This window comes from Embiotoca jacksoni, unplaced genomic scaffold (assembly GCF_022577435.1).
Source record: "Embiotoca jacksoni isolate LCO1_2020_lvr unplaced genomic scaffold, fEmbJac1.0.p SCAF_32, whole genome shotgun sequence".
Lineage (NCBI taxonomy): Eukaryota > Metazoa > Chordata > Actinopteri > Embiotocidae > Embiotoca > Embiotoca jacksoni.
In genome coordinates, this window is record NW_027185384.1 from 3775373 (window position 1) to 3795884 (window position 20512).

A 20512-nucleotide genomic window follows, 5' to 3' on the forward strand; every position below is an offset into this window, starting at 1 on the left:
TGGTTGGAAAAAAACTGTTACGTCTCCACCCTTACAGGATGTTAATATTGAGAAGCGTTGCTGGCAACAGATATCCACGACGTAAGGTACACATGATTTGAAGTAAATCGACAATTTGACATAGAGATTGTTTCTTATGGCCCCTAACGTAACAAGAGAAGCTTGTTTCAGTATGACACTGAACTCATTTTGGATGGGTGGCTGACACTGTTTAGCAGTAGCTGCCTTTACGAGCACAGTCTGGCATGTTTGGCCAAGGACGGGTCAACAGCAGAGGCTTCTGCTGATTTGTCAGAGCAGCTATTCAGTGAAAGCAGATAATTGTCTCTGTGACATTGTTAGGCTGAAGAAAGACATCGTAAGAATTTCTTTTGAGATCCACCTGTTTTTAAATCATTCTTTGTGTGAGAGCAAAGAAAAAAAGACACATTTCTAACAGTGTCTGTCAACGCGTCTGGGAAGAGAGGGTTAAGCTCTCTGTACATTCAAAGTAAATGGATTCAGATCTTTCTGATGTGACTAAAAAGACAAGGAAATATATTTTTAACTCATTAGTTTAGCTCCACCACCCAACCCAGACCCATTCCATTCTTGAGATGTTCATTTTCTATGCTAACGAGGCGTTAATGAGCACTGAGGGAGCTTCTGTTCCAAAGGTGTTTTATGTGCTGTCATTTTGGAGATTCAACAGGAGAAAAAGACCTGGAAAGAATAATGGAGGGGTAGAAAGAATGAGCTGGAGTGATAGAAGAGAGCGAAATGGAGGGATGACTAAAGACGTGAGTGAGGAACGGAGGTGCATAATATTGTTTTTTGGCCTTCCCCCTGACAAGTGATGCCCTTGGTCGTCAAAGCATTTGCATTCTGTCTCACTCTCCGTCCTGCTCTCAATTTCCCTCCAAGGTCTCGTTCTTTTTTTCATCTCTGAGCTCATTTTAGGAAAAAAAAAAAGAAAAAAAGCTTGTCAATATTGATGAGAGTAACATTGGTTCACTCCTTAACCGGGGGTAAGACAGGAAAGTAAAAAAAAGAGAGAAACCGACAGCTCTCATTTGTGGTTTTATCTCATAACAAAATGTCCCGCGTATTCGAACGTTTGTCGCGCAGGCTGACAAACGTCTAAATGTGCCTCCGAATGTGTCTCTGCTTGGTATCTGTGTGGATCTGAAGTATCTGCAGCAAATCACCACTACCAAAGCTTTCCCGTTTCACTCCCCAGACCCAGCGTTTAACTACACGCTAGAGGCAAATCACCTCGTTATGCGATCTAATAGGAGTAACACATAAAACCACGACAAACATTTCTTTTGTTGAGGGAAGGAGCTTTGAAAGGATGGCTTTCCTCTTTCAGATATCCATCCTCAGCTCTGGATGAGAAACAGCTTTGATTAAACAAACTGTTTTGAACAGAGCGATAAAGAGAGAGTAGAAATCGCACCTGACCACCAGAGGCCGTTTCGCTGCAACTTCCTGAAGAAGCAAAATGTAAACGTCTGTAGTAGTAAACTGACTGCAGCAGACTGAAATGATTGTTGATGTGAACGCGAGTGTCCATGTATATTTGTAAGCCCTGCGATAGCTTGGCAATCTTTACCAGGGTGTACCCGCCTGTTGCCCAGAGTGAGCTGCGGCAGACTGTGAGTGCTGTGTGAATATAAAGAAGGAGGGACAGTTAAAACCTTTAGAAAGTCACTTTTACCAATACTAATTATCTCCACCTTCTTTTTGTTGAATTTGTGTAGGCTGACTGGCTGTCAATTTTTTAGACTCAGCTCCCTGCTTCAATTAAGAAACCCCTCTGGTATACTACAGTAGTAAGTTATGCACACACTGGGAAATAAACAACAAACACTCCTGCTGAAAATTATGACTTTAGGCTTTAGCAAGATACCAAGCGGACATTTTCCCTCGGCCGAAAAAACATTTGTCTGATGAAATAGTAAAGGAAGCTGGACGGCTCTGGAACCCATCTGTTAATGCAGCCGCTGAAACTAAAAAAAAAAAAAAAACACCTCATCAGTGCTGTAAACCATGGTTTAACTGCATTATAATAGCAACTATAATTCACTTGGCAGTGAGGCATTTCGGGAAAAAGCCCACAGAAGATTTATTAAAAGCAGATCGACTGATGCTCGCTCATGACGAAGGGCTACTAAATTCACTGTGTAGTTTGCTGCCTTTCTGTTGCATCTCACATCAAAACAGAAAAGCTGCAATCGCGGGAAGATAGTGTGCAAGACTGTCAGCTGTTTGTTGTGTGTGTGTGTGTGTGTGTGTGTGTGTGTGTGTGTGTTTGTGTGTGTCTGAGCTTTGAGGACAGCTGGCGATCTGGCCTCTGTTCAATACAGAGAGGAGGGGGCTGGTGCAGAAAGAGACAGGCGAAGGTGTGTGTGTGTGTGTGTGTGTGTGTGTGTGTGTGTGTGTGTGTGTGTGTTACACCGTAAGTGTCTATCTATCCATGTGTCTGAGTGATGTGTGTTAGAGTGTGATGAAAACACTTTCAAACAGTTCATTACCCAAGCAGTTGGAAAGCCATTTGCCAAACACGGTAAGGGCTGTTAATAAGATTAAAATCTCTCAGCACCCCACCATCAAGAAAGAACCCCGAGCGAAACACACACATTATAACACACACACACACGCACATACACACAAACACTTATTTTCCTTCATTAGAGTTGCAACTAGTTTTCCCCCACAAAACCAAAGTGAATTGTTTTGATCGCCCTTTTCCTTAAAAGTCTTTACAGCCCCCAACCCCCCTCCTTCCACACACACACATGCACGCGCACGCACACGCACACACACACACACACACACACACTTCCACCCGCTTCCTCCAGAAGTCCCTTCGATAACAGCACTGATTTAGTAATCAGCTTTTGTGTGTTTTTGTTTGTGTGTGCGTCAGCATGCCCCCATGCTGAGCTTCTATTAAATTGTATTTAGCCCCCCTCTCCCTCCCTCTCCTTCCCTCATAGACAAAAAATATTAAGTCAATTTGTGATGCGAGGATGCAGCACAAGACAGACAGCTTTGTATGTCAATGGCACAAGAGTGAGGCAGAGACATGGGGGGGGGGGGGGGGGGGGGACAAGAGAGAAGAAAAGTGAAAGAAAGACGAGATTCAGCACAATTCATTTCCCCTCATTTCCAGTGTGTACAATATTAAGGCCATTACAGGCTGCCTCTGTCAGCGTGTTTGGAACAGCACATTAGTTAGTGGGGGGGAGCGATGAGGTGAAGTTGGAGGAGGAGGAGGAGGAGGAGGAGGAGGAGGAGGAATAATGAGAGAGTCTGTGGATCAACCTCTCCATCAGCTGGAACCAAGGCTTGTTGCTGCGGTAACAAATACCTCCTGACACCAACAACAGGGCTTTTAATGTCCTTCCTCTCACTTCCTATAACAATGAATCCACACACTGTTTTGGCCTTTAAACTGACATTTTTGACAACTGACAACCGGGGATAGAAACTCTCAGGACGAGTTGTCTTAAAACTGTGGATGAGGTTTTTTTTTTAATAACAATAAAGACAAAATTAGTTTGGCCCCTCTATCTCTGATCAAGCTTTTTCAAGGGCTGTTTAGCTATTCACATGATACAGGTATTGCGTTCAGGGTTTCATTTTTTCCCCCCGGAGAAAGTTGCAAATATAAAATAGTGATTAGATCATCAGTGCAGCAGACCAGTGACATATCACTATTTCATGCTTTTTCAGTGGTCTAACAAGACAAATGGGGGAAAGAAAAGTAAATAATATACATTCAAATTTTAAGTTTGGCTGTATTAAATATTTTGTGTCGGTGAGACAGATCCAGTATCTTTCCCACGTCTTACCAGACAGTGGCTATGATGCTCAGTTTTTGTTGTTTTCCTGACTGAAACAAGAGATTTAGCCATTATCCTGTCCAGGTGATACAGACCGGTGGATCCCAAACTTTTTGAACCACACCAACACTCCAGTGATTTTGTTTTTCCTTGGAAACCTCTTAAATAAGTCATTGAGGTGTGGGACAGCGAGCTTCCCCCTCTCCAGGCTGAGTCAAGCAGACAGTTTTTCTTTTTTACTTCTTTTATGTTCCTCTTTTATAAATCTTCCCCTCACTGCTCTGACAGCAGTAATTTCTGACTGCAGTGGATCTGGAAGACTTGTGTGCCGGAAAGCATGTCACGTTACTATGACAACTGGCAACCGTGGGCTGTCTTAGCTGCAGTGTACAGGGCTATTAATGCAGTGATTAAGGTGTTCCTTCTTTTATTTCGAAATGCTTTAAATGTAAAACAAAAATGTAGTTTATGTAGATTTTTATGTGATGGAAAGTTGTTATAAATGGTGAGTAAAAAAAAAACTGCCATCAATCTAAAGGCCGAGGAGTGAAAGATAATGGATCTTTACAAAAACGGCCCTAAGATGCGAGCACTGATGCATGTAATTTTCACATGTAAATGGTGTTTGCGTTTAAAAAAAAACAAGCTGGTTCAGTGTGGATGTAATCTCAGTCTATATATCCTCCTGCCTTTTTACAAACATGTCTCTAAAGTCTCTTCCTTTTGTCCCTCCCTCCCTCCAGAGCAGAGCATTTGTCTCTCCTCTGGTAATGAGGAAAGGTCTGCAGAGACTGAGACTGAAGCTTCATCAGCAAAGACCAGTCTCATCATGCTGCACTATGCACAACAACACACACACACACACACACACACACACACACACACACACACACACACACACACACACACACACACACACACACACACACACACACTGGCTTCATCAGCAAAGACTGGCGTCATCACGCTGCGAGGTGCACATGCATAAACAAGTACACACAGGGGCTGGCTTCATCAGCAAAGACCAGTCTCATCATACTGCGTCTTGCGCATGCACGCAGAAAACAGGAGCAGAGGAAGAAGGGAGGGGCTGGGGGAGGAAGGAAAAAGAAAGATAATTTTAATTCAGCAGAGGCGTCGCAGGTGATTGGACGATAGCCAAAAAAAAAAAAAAAAAAAAAAAAACAGCAGGGAGAAAAAGAGGGAGTGAGAGAAGAGGGAGAGAGAGAGATAAAGAAAGAGACACAAGGTGACAGGGAGGGAGACAGAAGCGACAGTGTGCCGAAACCAGGCCTAAATACAAACAGTTTTATCTGTTGACACCCACTACCTCCTGACATGGCCGTCAACTGTACTTATTACCACATTCTCTGTAGACACACCAGCCTGTCACCCTGACACACACACACACACACTGGGGTTTAGAGACACACACACACACACACACACACACACACACACACACACACACACACACACACACACAAAACGAAAGACAGTTTATTTGCCGACAAAACCGGATCTCGAGACGCACAGACACTGCGGTGGTACACTTCGGAACAATACGCAGTGCACAGGCTTCTTGTACACTACACACCTGCACACCTGCACTCTGTGGTAATTTCCAGAAGCAGACAGGTGGGTGCGATGGGCTGAACTCTGGGCCATCTCTACAGCGCACCTGTCATACTGGTGTTTAGCCCAGCTACGGGCTGAGGGCCTTGCAAGTTTGCTAGGGATGTTATGACAGCCACGCAAACCTGCCTACACGGGTCACCGGGCAGCCCAGAGCTCCACCGTATGTGTGTTTGTGACGGTGCCTCAGTCTGAGCTGGAAAAACATACTTGAAAATGCTGCTGCCACACAGATATTTACACTGACAACAGGAACACGGTTATTTACTTTTACCCATGCTGTAGGACGTTCTTATGAACACACATTGTTGTATGAAACATTGCTACTGCGAGAAGGAAGGGTGTCTTCAGAAGCTCTGTCTGCTGGTGTGCTGCAGTGAAGCAAAAATGCTCTTTTGTGGCAGAATCCACCTGCGTGTTATTTGAATACAGTGACACACACGTTTTCGAAAGATCCCGTGCTTTAGCAACGAGTGGGAAACGGTTTAAGTCCTCAACTTCATAATCAGTCACTTGATCAGAAACAACCAGTGCCGCAACAATTAGTCAGTAAGCCGATGAACAGAACATTTCTCAACAATCAAATACTAAAACAATACAAGAACAGTACTAGTAGGAGAAGGAAGAAGAGCGGACTCCTTTTTTTTGGGCTCAAATTCTCAAATTTGGTTCCTATTTACAAAACCAAAATAAAGGGGATATTTTTTAGTGGTATGACAAACTCTTATTTTGACATGGAAATCAACGTTCAGTGATGGCCCACTCACACGTAAAAATCAAACTAAGATTTTGGTTTCCTCGCTGTAAACCAGGTCAGGTTGTGTTGTTGTTGCTAAATATTCCTAAATATTCCAATCATTCATCCTGCTGTCAGTGGAAACAGCGTTTGATCCCAGCTACACAAATTTAAACTCAATTTTAGTTTTGTATATGTGAACAGAGGAGAAGTTAAGCCGATTTATTGTTTTTTGTTTTCTGATACTACAATGAAATTATTATTTCTGCTGTCTTCTTGCACCGAAATGAAATAGTTATAATGTACATAGCTGTGGTCGGACGCTAAATCTCACTGACAGCTAATTATTTTATATCTCTATTTAAGGTTACTGAAAATGTTGCCGAGCTAAGTCCAAATTTCTTTCGAGGTTGGAGCGGGCTGTTGCTAGGCAACGCAACGTTTTTAAAAGTTTTCTTGCGCGTGTGACTATTGTGGCTTCTGGTCTTTCCAAGATAAAAAAGACTTCACAACGACTTCACCTGTTTATCTCATCTCTGCCCCTGTCAAGATAGCAGAAATCAACATAAAGAAGAGAGAGAGACGGAGAGACGGAGAGGGAGGTGGACACACAGGACAATAACAGGTGATCAGTGAAGAGACACGGCTGAGAGCGCAGTCCATACACACACAGAGACGTGACATTGCAGTGACACACAGGTCTGCAGTATGAGCCCCTGCACTGTTTCTGAGCAGATGGTCTGTGTGTGTCCACTTGTGTGCCAGCGTTTAGGTGAGTGTGTGTGTGTGTGTGTGTGTGTGTGTGTGTGTGTGTGTGTGTGACCTTGACTCACAAGCTGATATTGCTGCCAAACTTCTGACTGAGAGACAAGGGGCCGCTATAGGACCGTACAAAAAAAACACGCGCACGTTTCAGTTTTATCAGACTGTGCAACATTAACAATTGACACACTGTAGATTCTCACAGTTTTATATAACATGGAGTCCACCACAGGGTGGCACTGTTTCCCTATCCTTCATCACCGTTTATGAGCGAGAGAGTGATAGAGAGAGAGTCTAAAGTGTGTGTGTGTGTGTGTGTGTGTGTGTGTGTGTGTGTGCGCGCATGTGTGTGTCTTCATGAGTTCTGCAGTGCTGGTTAGCGGTTTTCTCCTTAGTTTTAACTCAGATCAATGGTTGTTATGGTGCCCTTGTCCTGGTTTCTCTCTTTCCTGTACAAGCACACAGATGCAGGAAAAACAGCCAAAACACACGCACACAGACACACATTAACATGCACACACACATTTAAGAACATGGGCACACAGGTAAGCATCTGCAGCCTTTTCTGCACAGCAGGCTTCCTGCTGTGATAACTTCCTTTTCTCATTTTCCTCCCGAGGTGGTAATAAACTACTGATGAATATTCTGCTTTTAGGCCGTCTGTTCCTCAGACTGATTGTTCACTGCAGATTCTGGTCAGACAACTAAAAATTGTTTGTATATATGTATAAAACTTTATAAAAAAAAAAATAAAATAAAATTCATCACCTATAGTCTGTTTTTTATATCTATGTAGCGTAGAGAGTCCTATTGCAAACTGGTTCACGTTGTAAATCCGGGATGTAAATATTTGGACCATTAAAACGGTGTGATCTTTATCTAACATCCTCATGTGACTTCAGCCAAGAACAGCTAACTGACTAAGCAGGTACAAGGAGCAAAAAGTGCATCTGCAGGCATACACACTTTGCAATGAACAAACAGTACTGTACACAGTTAGATATGTACGGTGTAGGAAGACTTGGATTTCAACATGGCGTAGAAGCCTAAAAAAAAAAAAAAAATCATATTTGCTGTGCCACAATTCCATCATTTTACCGTTTTCCCATCATCAACATACTTCATACAGCAGTATGGTAAGAGGGAGTGTGGTTGTTTGTGTGTGCGTGTGTGTGTGTGTGTGTGTGTGTGTGTGTGTGTGTGTGTGTGTGTGTGTGTGTGTGTGTGTGTGTGTGTGTGTGTGTGTGTGTGTGTGTGAGGGAGGGTATTTCTGCTATCATGATATTCTTGACAACATACAATGGCAACAAAATACGTGTAATTAGTTTTGTGTCAGTATAAATGTAAGTTTTCCATCATATTAGTAATCACTTTTCTGTGGTTTGTTGGACATCTGACCTTTTCATAACTGACTGAAGTTGCTTCCATTTTTGGACCGAACGTTTTCACTGTGGCGTCACGTTCATCCATGCTTGTTGTTGCTGTGCGTAAGTTATACACGTAACGTTTGTCATACCGTCAACAAGGCAAACTGTCAAAATATCTCCATTATCATGATATCAATTCTTTTTTAGTTCATATTAAAAATGATATTATATACAATTTGGCACAGCCCTACCATATGGTCAGCTCCACTTGCAGGTGTAAGCATACTCTATGAATATTCATATCTCACATGTAGATATGGGTATTTCAAGATACTGATTGGCTTGGCTGAGTATCTGTGCATGGGTGAGAGCAAGGGATACATAATAGATATGTGTATGCAACTATGTGTGCGTGGGTTTGTGTATGCGTTTGCAGGAGCTGGTGTGTCTGGGAGCCGGAGGCCGGCCAATCCAAAAAGCCATGAATGTGTAAACAATGTGCTCTGCAATTCCCAATCAACACCTCCGCACCACCCACACCTCGTAATCAGGGAGAGTGGGAGAAAGGGAGAAAAGACAGAAAAGCCATCGCTGGCATTTCTCCATAATCAAAGTTGGCAAAGGGTAGAAATAACACACTAATCAATGGTCTTCCACAACCAGTACAGTTCAGGTCATTTCAGTTTACTTCTCAGTTTTTTTGTGTGTTTTTAATTTTTTTTTTCTCCTCGAGGGAAACTTGGCTTGCCTTACCGGCATATTACAAACAATAGAAATGTCCAAACTCTGCCAGCACATAGACACCTATCCACTCAAATGTATGACACACTCATAAAGACTTAGAGAGCTGTGACAAGAAGCTAATTAACCTGACAACATATTATGACGAGGTGGCAGACGGGAGCAAACACATTTTACAACAAACATTAGACAGAAGAGAAGTTTTAAAAGGGATGGATGAGGTGCTGTCCTCAGAATCTATCTTCAGTAAAGAAGAAAGGATTCATCAGGTGACGAGAGGAGGGCGTAAGGCAAAATTTGTATTTGCAAGACAGAGAAAGTCCTATTTCATCCTCTTCTTCCCATTGCTGCCTGTATGAATCTCATGTCCATCGCTCCCTCCGCTGTATCTTATATCCATACCACCATCTTCAAGTCCTTTCTCTGCCTACCCTGTGAGAGATACGTCTTCTATAACTTCCTTACACTTCGTTTTTAAATTTTCTTCCCTTAAGCTCTTCTTTCTTTCTTCATTTTTCCATCACCCTTCCTCTCACATGCTCTCTCATGTCAAGGACACAAGCTTCTTTCTAAAAGAAGTGTGGGGGGGGGGAATCATGTGAATACTATGAATCACTCTTCTCTTTATGCCGTCTTCCTCCTCCCTCCCTCTTCCCCTCTCTCCATCTATCTGCTTCACAAAGATGTCTGAGCGCTGATTTCCCTTATGCCTGTCAGGGCCGGGCAGCACCGGGCAACAGCAGGTAGACTCGCAAAATTTAAATGTATGAATAAGGAGTAAACACCAACAACCCGCGTGGACACGGATGCTCAGTGTGGTTGACAATCTGTTTGACCATCTGTCTGCCGCGTGCACCGACACAGTTGCTGTCTAAACTTGAAGACATTGTGTGTGTGTGTGTGTGTGTGTGTGTGTGTGTGTGTGTGTGTGTGTGTGTGTGTGTGTGTGTGTGCGCGCGCGCGCGCGCACGCGTCTGTGCAGGTGGAATAAAGTTGGACAAATATATCAAATGACTTAAACTGATCATCAGGAAGTCCTTGTCTATTTATGGTTTGATGGCTTCATAATACAGTTCATTTGATATACTAAAGATAAGGTGTACAGTTGTGAAATCCTTTTCCTCCAACAAAAGAATATGTTACTATCACTGTCTAGGATTATTAATACCTTAGTTTAGTGATGATATTAGAGATCTTATTACCATGACAACAGCAAAACTCAACAGACAAGAGCAAGTTATGAAGAAAAAAACACAATTTAGACACACTCAGTATCTGCCGCAGGTTATCAGCCCTCACACAGTTGAAGTTGTGTTCCAGTTTTGAATCACAAAAACTGCTCCAGGTGAGCTGAATTTCTGGCTCACATTGTGAAAAAAGACTGACCTGGCGAAGTCAAGGTCAGCCTCCCTGGACATGGTGATGTTGGTGAGGTTCTGTTGGAGGACAAAGATGTTTCTGCACATCTTCTTTATTCCCGACTCACTGATCCTCTTGAAGTACTGAGCCCCGTTGATTAGAATACAGGAGATCAGATGGCCGAGACCTGCGGAAGAGAAAAGAGAAGGCAGATAGGTAGATTACGGTTATCAAGATCAGGACAGAGAAGAAAAAAAAAAAAACCAGAGGTGAACAGAATATATATATTAAAAAAAAGAAGAGATGTCAGGGAGTAAGATGGACAAACATTTTAGTAAAGCTCTCTGATACTTAAAAAGCTCAGTGGATCCACATCACAGAAACTTCACCCCGGGGCCCTGCTGACCTTCAAAGATGTACTGGAACTTGTGCTGCTGCAAGGCGGCCCCCATGGCTTCCTCTATGGCCGAGATGTCCTTGTTCAGTTTGACCACCAGCGGGTCGTAGTCCATACTCTCCACATTTGCCACGATGGCATAATTTCCCTGCTTGGTCAGGGGGATCAGGTAGTGGAAGCAGTGCACCCTGGGTAGAAACAGGGGAGAATAACAAGAAAAAAGGACAAAGTGGAGGATTAGATTCTGAAGCATAGTTCCATGTCTGACTTTGTTCGCTGTTCATCTGATGTCTTGTCATTAAAAGTACACCTGCTGCTTTGTTAAAATATTCACTGGTTCCCTCCAGATTCTCTCACAGTTTCCCAGTAACAGGCTGAAGTCTACGCTGCCCTGCGCAGGGTTTCGTAACATGGGGACGATAACTAAAAGTAAGAATAAAGAAGTGGTTATGTATGCAGAGTAGTGTAGTGTGAAGGGGCATTTTATTGGGCACTGAGTGTTCTCACTCGAGCCCCACTGAGGTATACACCGGCTCTAACACCTGTAATTTCTCCAGAAATCATTCTGTTTAGAGAACTCATGATATATTCATTCATTCATTCCACCATCACTACATCACTGCTGGATACCATTCAGCCAAGCCCGGTGCTGCAGAGCACAGTGATGACTATGCTGTGCAGTAAAGAGTAATGAAAAAAAGAAAATCGGTTGTTAATGACCAAAAATAACAGCCTTCAAACCCACACATGCACAGTTGTATATTATTCTTAACAAATTTTGATACTTTTTTTTTCTAACTAGTAGCTGAATGAAGTTGTTCACAGATTTGTACTGTTGGCCGAGAAACTGTTCCAGTGAAGTCATTGTGGGTTGAGAACCTTGCTGAAGGGCTTTTGTTCAAATTTTCCTTGGACACATTTTTCTTGGCTGGTAGAATTACACATAATCTTTTGGATATGGGTTTGTAATCAACCGCCACTATTTAGGCTGATTATTTTTCGACCGTTATATTTGCCGTTATGGGCCTATCACAGATATCAGTATCAGTTCATCTGTTGGCTGATATTTGGCAATATGAAACAAAAAAAATGACAGAACACAATGCAGAAAAAGATGCTTCGGACAAATTTGAAATTATTCTCTGAGCATGTTTTCTATAATTATTAAATTACCAATGAAGTTTACTGTTTCAGTGTAAAATATCCTGCGTCCATTTCATATCTTTGTCACAGGTGTCAAAAGTGTTTAATCATCACATCTTGGTATTTATTACTCCTAAATATTGGTATCGGCCCCAAAAATCCAGCATCAGTCGCGCTTTAATGATTTTCAAGAGACTTAATGTCAGAATATCTCAGAAATCTTTATGACTGTTATGTAGCGTACAATTCTTTTGGGCTATAAATGGAAAAAAAAAAAAGAAGCATAATCTGTCTGTACAAACAAAACATTTAATCTCACTTTCAGGACTGCAATGGGTAGAGAAGAATAATTTTGACCTTTCCCTCAACAATATGCTACTTTTCTCTGTTAACTTTAAGACCTGAATCTTAGTCTGACGTCCTTTAGGTCCACAGAAGGCTAATTTCAGTCTTGACTTGAGAAGTCAAAACTTTAATAATTCTATAATCACAGTGCTGAGAGCAGAGGGGTACAAAATTATATGGGTGATGGTTTTTTCCCCCCCCTCAGGCAAAGCCAACAACTACACCGTACTCTCAATGCCTCCACCGCACTTTCTTCCTTCTCTCTCTATTCAATCATTTCTCCCACTTAGCTGCTGTAGCTCCCTTCTTTAACCCCCGCCGCCACCTTAACCTCACTCATCTCTCATCCATCTCCCTCCCCTCCTTCCCCCTCCCATCCCCCCCCTTCCCCTCCTTCTCTCTTCCTCATGGCTTCATTTAGCTGGTACCACTATCAGGGGAAATTCACTAGATGGGGAGACTCAATGGAGTGTGGCATATAGCTAGACATCAGCCTCGGGGAGGGTTTTCCACTGAAATCATCAACAATATTGCATAAGCTACACAATGATCTACAGGGAAAGTGGTACACACAGGGATGGGAAGAAAAAAAAATGGAGAGGGGTGATGGAGGACTATAGTGGTTGTGGGGAGAGAAAGTATATGGTGTGGTAAATGAACTTACATATTGACATTCAAAACACATACTGAAGATGAGGTGTACAGTTGTGAATGTGTGTATTTAAGTCGTATGTGTGATGCCACTGGTTCTTGCAGCTCATTTGATTTAATGGCATGTCCTCGAAGCAGCTGTGCGGTGTGTGTGTGTGTGTGTGTGTGTGTGTGTGTGTGTGTGTGTGGTAACTGGGTGGTAAATGCTTCATTCAGTGACATATATGACTACTATCAATGCAGTGATTTAAAAATGTGTGATGCTTTGATTGTTTGATGTGATTTGGTTGACATCCCTACCATTAACTGGATACCAAAAGAAGGATCTTGATCAGTTGAGGCTCATCATGAAACAACGACACGAGTCAGTGTGTGGACTTAAAAAACAATGTTTGGAATTGTTTTGTTGAAGAATTAGTGTTGCAAAAATTATCTATTTAGAAAATTCCTCGCCTCAAGGTAAATAGTCATCCGGTAATAATTAAATTTGACACAAGCTGCTTTTAACACTACGTTTGGAGTATAATGGTGTAATGACTGTATGTGTAGTTTTATGCCTGGACTAAAATAAATTATCATTTAATAATCATTAACAATAATCGATCATTTTTAGTAAACAAATGCTTAAATAACATTCACATAAACAAAATAAATTAATAATTTGCTTTATCCATATCAATTAGGAAGGATAAAGGAAATGCTATTGAACAATTTACTTATACATATGGCACTATTATTTATACCATAACAAATAAAAAATAAAAACTTCAATTAAACAAAATTAGACAGAAAAGCAACTTAAAAATGTAAATGTTTGTATTGATTGTCTTCTAGCTTCCTCTGAGGTTTCTCCAGAAGAAAAAAAAGAGAGACCACCTCCTGTATCATTCTAATGCTAAACTTCAGAGCTTTTACAAAAAGGCTCCTTATAAAAGTCCTTCCTGAGAACCAAAGGGAGCGCTGTAAGAATATAATACTATGACTCAGCCCTTGATGATTATATTCCTTCTGTAAAGTGTCAGTCAGTTTCTCCTGCATACCTGACCTCCAGATGTAACACTAGGAGGCAACGGTCAGCGATGTCCTGGAAACCCCTGGACAGGTCACTCAGGGTCTGGAGAATCTGCTCCCTGCTGCGTTCACTCTCACCAAGCACCTGGCTGTCTGCTGAGCATGGAGATGCAGCTGGATGGATAGAGCAGACGGGAAGACAAACAAAACATTATTAACAAACACATGTATATAAAACAGGGGAGACTGAAGTTAATAAAAGGATCATAGAGGACTTAAGGGAAAGTTTCAGTGTCTGGAAGCAGCTGAAAAGTGCTTCCTAGCAGCTCCGGAGGTGTTGCTCCATAGTTAACCTTGAACCCCTCAGATATGTGTCACAAGATCATTTTCAATGTATGGTTTCTGTTAGTACAGTGTGTGTGTGTGTGTGTGTGTGTGTGTGTGTGTGTGTGTGTGTGTGTGTGTGTGCATGCACCCGCTTATACGCTGTACTGTTCTCCATGGAAATTTCATATGGACACGATCAGATTCTGTAAATGAGACCAGTTCATACAGTGCACACAAAAGAAAGCCATTAGTTCAACTTCATACACTTCCTGAGTCCTTCAGCATGTTCTTGTACTTTCTTCTCGCCACTTGTGCTGAGGCAGCAGGAGCATGTGTCACTGCACCACATTGTGAGCCACACAAAAGACCTGTGTGTGTGTGGAAGGGGGAGCGAGCGAGCCAGAGACCATGATGAGTGTATATAAATTCAGCTCAGTGTAGATCAATGGCCATAAATTAACAAGGGGAGGAAGAGGAGAGAAATTGGCCCCGTCACTCATATGTAAGTCTATTTGGTCAATGAGGCGAGTGTGGTCGTGTGTATGTGTGTGTGTGTGTACGGAGAGTGACTGTTGAGCAGGAGAATGCAGGGGTCCACGATCGATGTGCCGCAGTCAAAGCCAGCTCCCTAGTTATTCTTCCTGCCCTTCCGAAGGTCACACATGCATGCACACCGCATGCACGCACACGCACACACACACACACACACACACGCACACACGCACGCGCACGCGCGCAGACACACACACACACACACACACACACACACACACAGAGCTGAGGAGGAGTAGCAAGTCCAAACGAAGCCTGAAATAACCTGGCGATTGTCTTTCCTCTCCCTCACTCTTCTGACTGATATCCCGAAAACAGATAGGAAGTGGGATACAGGTAACCAATATTCAGCTCCAAACTTGTTACACCACTTCTTTCCCACACATACTGCTGAGTTCTCCCAGACAACACTTAATGATGTACATATTTTAACTCTATTTTATTCCTTTCGAGAGTATGTTTAGAAATGTATCTAAAAGTGTCCTAAACTAGTGCATGTGCATTTAAAAAACTGGGAAATGATTCTTCCCTGTTCGCATGTTAACTTGGAACTGTGATGCTGTTTTGCAGCCAAGTCTCAGGTTAGGATGTATCAGTGCCTCTGAGCTTACTGTGTTAGAGCAGGAAACACGGGGAACCACTGATATTTCAAACATATAATAGCAGAGTTTTAGGGACAGAGGTGAGACTGAACTCTGAAAAACCCCTATGATGGCTTTAAAGTCCAACTGAAACTATGACAGTGTCCTGTTCTGTAACAGGCATGCTTATCTCAAAGATGAATGTCCCCCACAATTAAAATGTCCATTTAAGTTCCTACTGTCTACATAATTTCTACACTGTTTGAAATCATACAACTCATTAAGTCAAAGCAGTTCTGGTTTGAATTGCATGGTGAGTGCCTTCTGTGTCCCTTATATCCATCAGTGTACATTTTACATGTGCTAGTTAATGTGTTCTTCCATCCCTATTGTAGTTACTTTAAATGAGTCTGTGATAAGATTGGCCCATGCAAACAGCAACGAGGTATATGCTGTGGCTTTCCAATCAAGAAAGCAAACACAGTCATGGTTGTGATGTGACATTGGTGACAGCTGCTCTTACGGCCTGTGTATCTGACATTCAGAGATAAAAGCTGGGAGCTATGTTTCTTATTAAAGGAGTGCACGGACTGTTCTGCGCTGTGTATACATAAGTGTTAAATATATGAGCTGTATGTATGAACTTACCAGCTAATTAACTGTCTTCTTGAGAAAACCTCTTGATAAGGTGCGTGTGTGTGCGTGCGTGCGTGTGTGTGTGTGTGCGTGCGTGCGTGTGTGTGTATGTGCGTGCATGCGTGTGTGTGTATGTGCGTGTGTGTGTATGTGTGTGTGTGTGTATGTGTGTGTGCGTGCGTGCGTATGTGTGTGTGCGTGTGTGTGCGTGCGTGCGTGCATGTGTGTGTGTGTGTGGGTGGGTGGGTGTGTGTGTGTGGGTGGGCGTGTGTGAGGACATCGCAGCGCAGAGTCGCAGACTATTTACAGCAGTTAAAGGTAGTTTATAGCGGTGTGCTTTAAGTTCAAGGCCTGCAAGAGAAAGACCTGGATAGACTTTAACTTCCAAGCTCTAACATAAAAAAATGTAGTAGGAGACTTGTTGTTGTTGAAGGAGTTGTTGTTTATTCTTAAGAAATTCACTGAAAATAATATGGGGTCAATTGTTCTGACCCTCGAATACGACCCACAGGAGTGTTTCTTAAATGAGTGGCCCTGGTTAAATTTAGGCACAAAAACCACCAGGTTGTGGTCGGGTTAAGATCATTTAAAGGGTTAAAAGGATTACTTGAACCGTGTTGTGCGTAATTGATGCAGCCTGCGTTGTCATGGCAACAGTAAACCCGACTTGTGGTTCGAAAGCGGGAAGCTACCAGCGGTCTGCTGTATCTAACCATAGCCCCAACCAGCCTCCTCCTAGCAGCAAAAAAATGCACACCATATAGACGTCATGAACCGCGTCACTCCGCCTGGACACCAGATTGCCATCATTTATACAACCACTAGAGGCCACCTGACTTTACACTCGTAATGGGATACAAAAGACCTATGGAGTTGTTTCTTGGAGGAAGGTTCGATTTCAGGCTTATAAAACGCTTTTATTTTTGTTAATATTAATTGTTTTTAAATGTCCTTTTCTCTCGCCTGAAGTTGTGATGCTTTTAATGGTTTTATGTGAAGCACTTTGAATTGCCTTGTTGTTGAAATGTGCTATATAAATAAACTTGCCTTTTTGCTTTAAACCCATTCGAGAGCAAAACTAACAGTCTTAAATCAGTAGACTAATCTACTATAACACATCCTCCATGTGTTTGGTTTTGTTGATGTTTTTAAACATCAATCAACATCAATATTACTGTAAAATAAAAAAATCCATATTGCATCTACATTCCTGACCGCCTATGCCACGAGGGCTCCGGCTTAGATCTTTAGGTTGGCGCTATCAATATTAACACAGCTAAATGAGTCACAGGAACAACACAGGAGATTGGTCTTCATCAAAAAAAAATCCACAATCATTTCTCAAGGGAGTGAAGCATTATGACATTAATTAACTTCATTAGATTGTGTTTAGCTGATGCTGTTTACTCTCCCCGGTCAACTTATCAGATCATGAACAGATACAGAGCGCAGCAGGTACAGAGCGCAGCACTGACAAAAAAAAAACCAATACTGCCGCTGAAAATAAAAATTACGCTTTCAAGGACATCACCTGCACAGCTGAGCCGAGTATCAGCTAAATGAACTGATCTAGTCACGTAGACATTCATTGATATCTGCGGGCAGTAAAGATCAGGTAACACCATCATCAACTCGTGTTTGTTGTACATAGCTGTATGCCGACGGCATACACAGGCACAAAAATGTCATATTGGGATTAAATGAAGTCTTACTTAAAGCACCTGAGAGGAGACACACCTGTCACGTATAGACTGCTTTGCTTTCTGTGCGTCTCCTTCCTTCTCTTAGCTTGTGGTTGTACGTGTGAGACACCAAAAGCTTTTCACACGCCCTGCCTGTAGGAGTGTTTTCCCACTCTGTGTCTGTGGATGTGCACATAGGCATGTGCATGAAAGTGACTCGAAGGCTTGTTTCCTCTCATGTGTATTACCCTCACTCACTCTGACAGCAGGAAAAAAAAAAAAAAAAAAAAAAAAAGGGGGGGGGGGGGGGCTTACTGTGGCACACACTGCTGGAGGTTTCTCTAGGGGGTGTCCGTGAAACACACACACACACACACACACACGCCCGGAAACACAGACACACACACACACACAAAAAACACACTCAAATTCCTGCCGCCCCACGCTGCTTTGATGATGCAAGGGAGGCGTCGCAGCATGGGGGGCACCATTAGAGTCAGGGACAGACGGGTGAAAGGAGACAACTCATTGGTCCTGACTGACAACTTTCTTGCTCTCTTATTTCTCTCTGCTTCCTTCAGCTTTCTGTTTCCTCCAACCAAATTACCCCCATCTCTTATTTATAAGTTCTTTGTGTGTGCATGATTATGGATATGTATGTGCATGTCGTGTGTCTCTTTAGGCGCCCATGTGTAGGCATGTGTCTGTGACTCTGTGCTCATCCAATTATTTTAGAATCTCATCTAAAAGAAAGGTCTGTTGCTTGCCATCTGCAGAGGATGAGGGTGGCAGACATTAAGGGAGAAGATCACACACACACACACACACACACACACACACACACACACACACACACACACACACACACACACACACACACACACAGCATGCAGGTGCATACATAAACGGGCAGTTCATATTAATACACTCTCAATCTCACGCTCATTGCCTTTAATAATCAAGAAATATGACATATCCTGAAGCACTGACGAAATACAAATGCTTAACAGTTGATAAAAATCATATTTAGTTCTGTTAAAAAAGTCCAACAAACTAACCCCTCAACAGAAAAGGAGATGGACAGAAAAGAAATGGAAAAAGATAAACAATGGACAGTGTCCTGCAGCGGTGGAGTGATGAATGATTTATAAATGACTGACTGAGTGAGAAAGAAGAGGAGATATAAATTATTTTTGCGAGAGAGCGATTGAGAGCGAGAGAGAGATTGAGAATGGAATTAAAATATTTAGATATCTAACGACCTGAAATATCTTAATGACAACGAATAAAAACATGAAGCTTGAAATTTTAGACAAAAACAGAAACCCACACAGATGAAGAAAAAGCACAACATTACTACTACTGAAAAACAACACCATCATCTCCCACTTCAACTCGTCCCCCAGGCCTGTGCACTGAATAAGAATGTGTTCAACTTCCCTCGTTAAATGGAGTCAAGAAAACAATCACTGCTAAAGGGGAAAGACCTGCACTCACCATGGGCAAGGTGGGTCACTCCGAAGCCACTGAGATGAGAGGGAACCTACTCCCACAGGGAACCCACATGATTTCTGCCTGGAAACCCTGCGGGCTAGATTAGAGGCTGGTATCTACGCCTCCAACATGAACGCACACTTTTGCGCACGAGCACATAAAGTGTTGGTGGGCAGAGAAAACAAAACTCTGCTTGAAAAGCTGACCACCCGGACGACCCTTCACGCTGTTCATGATCTCCACTACACAAAGATCCAACAAAGGAGTCACACACAAACAGTTTATAAAACTCTAAAATTCACACTCACAGCGTCAATTTTTTTTTTGTAGTATTATTATTATTGTTGAATGGCCGTCATGCTGACATTTCCCCTCAGGCGTGTGTGTTGTCGGGTAAACATTGTCAGAGTGGATTAGAAGTCCAGTGCTGCAACCAGATGGGTGATAAAACCTTTTCTGCGGCCATTTTCACAGACAATCACCATCAGTTGTCTGTCTACATACGTACATGAACACACCAACCTTTTAGACGTCCGTAACAATCTGACACACAGAGCTATCACAAGATGCTTAGACGTGCCGTGTGCGCACACCTGGACTGAATTAAGATTCAGCACGCCCAGGAAGCCGTGCACTATTTTCACGTTATTCTCTCCACTTCAGAGCGAGGCAAACGTGTGTTACTCTACACATCCAGCAGAATTCAATCGCACAGGAAAAATGATCAAACCGAACGTCCACTGCAGAAACCACCCGGCCGTGGACAAACTCTACCAGAACCCTTACCACTTGAATAAGAAGAAAAACAGAAGCGGCAATATTCGCACTGCTTCGATGAGGAAGAGCCAAAAGAGGAAAGCAAAAAGGGAGAAAGAAAGAATGGAAGCGAAGAAGGAAGAATGAAAGAAAAAGAAAAAAAAATACGGAGAGAATGAAGCAAGAACGTAAGAAAGAGGAATGAAAGAAAGAAAAAGCAAAAACAGGGAGAGGAAAATGAGTTGTTCATACCTGACTGCGTCTGTAATATAAAATCCAATTTAGAGGGGCATAGACGTGAGGCGGGGTGGGGGGTGGGGGGGGTGAGATAAGGTGGGGTCTTTTTTTCCCCTGCTGTACCCTTGTCCCATGTTACACAGTGTGTGGTTATGTACACACACACACACACGCACGTATGCACGCACACACACACACACACACACACACACACTTTGGCACCCATACCAACACACACGTAGTCATCAGCTCGCCAAACACTAAATAATG

General features: G+C 42.6%; 1 protein-coding gene across 1 annotated transcript in view; it reads right to left on the reverse strand.

Moving 5' to 3' along the window:
• exoc4 (exocyst complex component 4) overlaps positions 1-20512 on the reverse strand; it is a 115632-nt gene that overhangs the window by 3846 nt on the left and 91274 nt on the right. Inside the window, exons 17-19 of the mRNA XM_069164888.1 lie at positions 14007-14151; positions 10837-11015; positions 10458-10617 (exon numbers count right to left, since the gene is read on the reverse strand). Of these exons, the coding sequence (XP_069020989.1) occupies positions 10458-10617; positions 10837-11015; positions 14007-14151 (484 nt within the window). The remainder of the gene's footprint in view (positions 1-10457; positions 10618-10836; positions 11016-14006; positions 14152-20512) is intronic.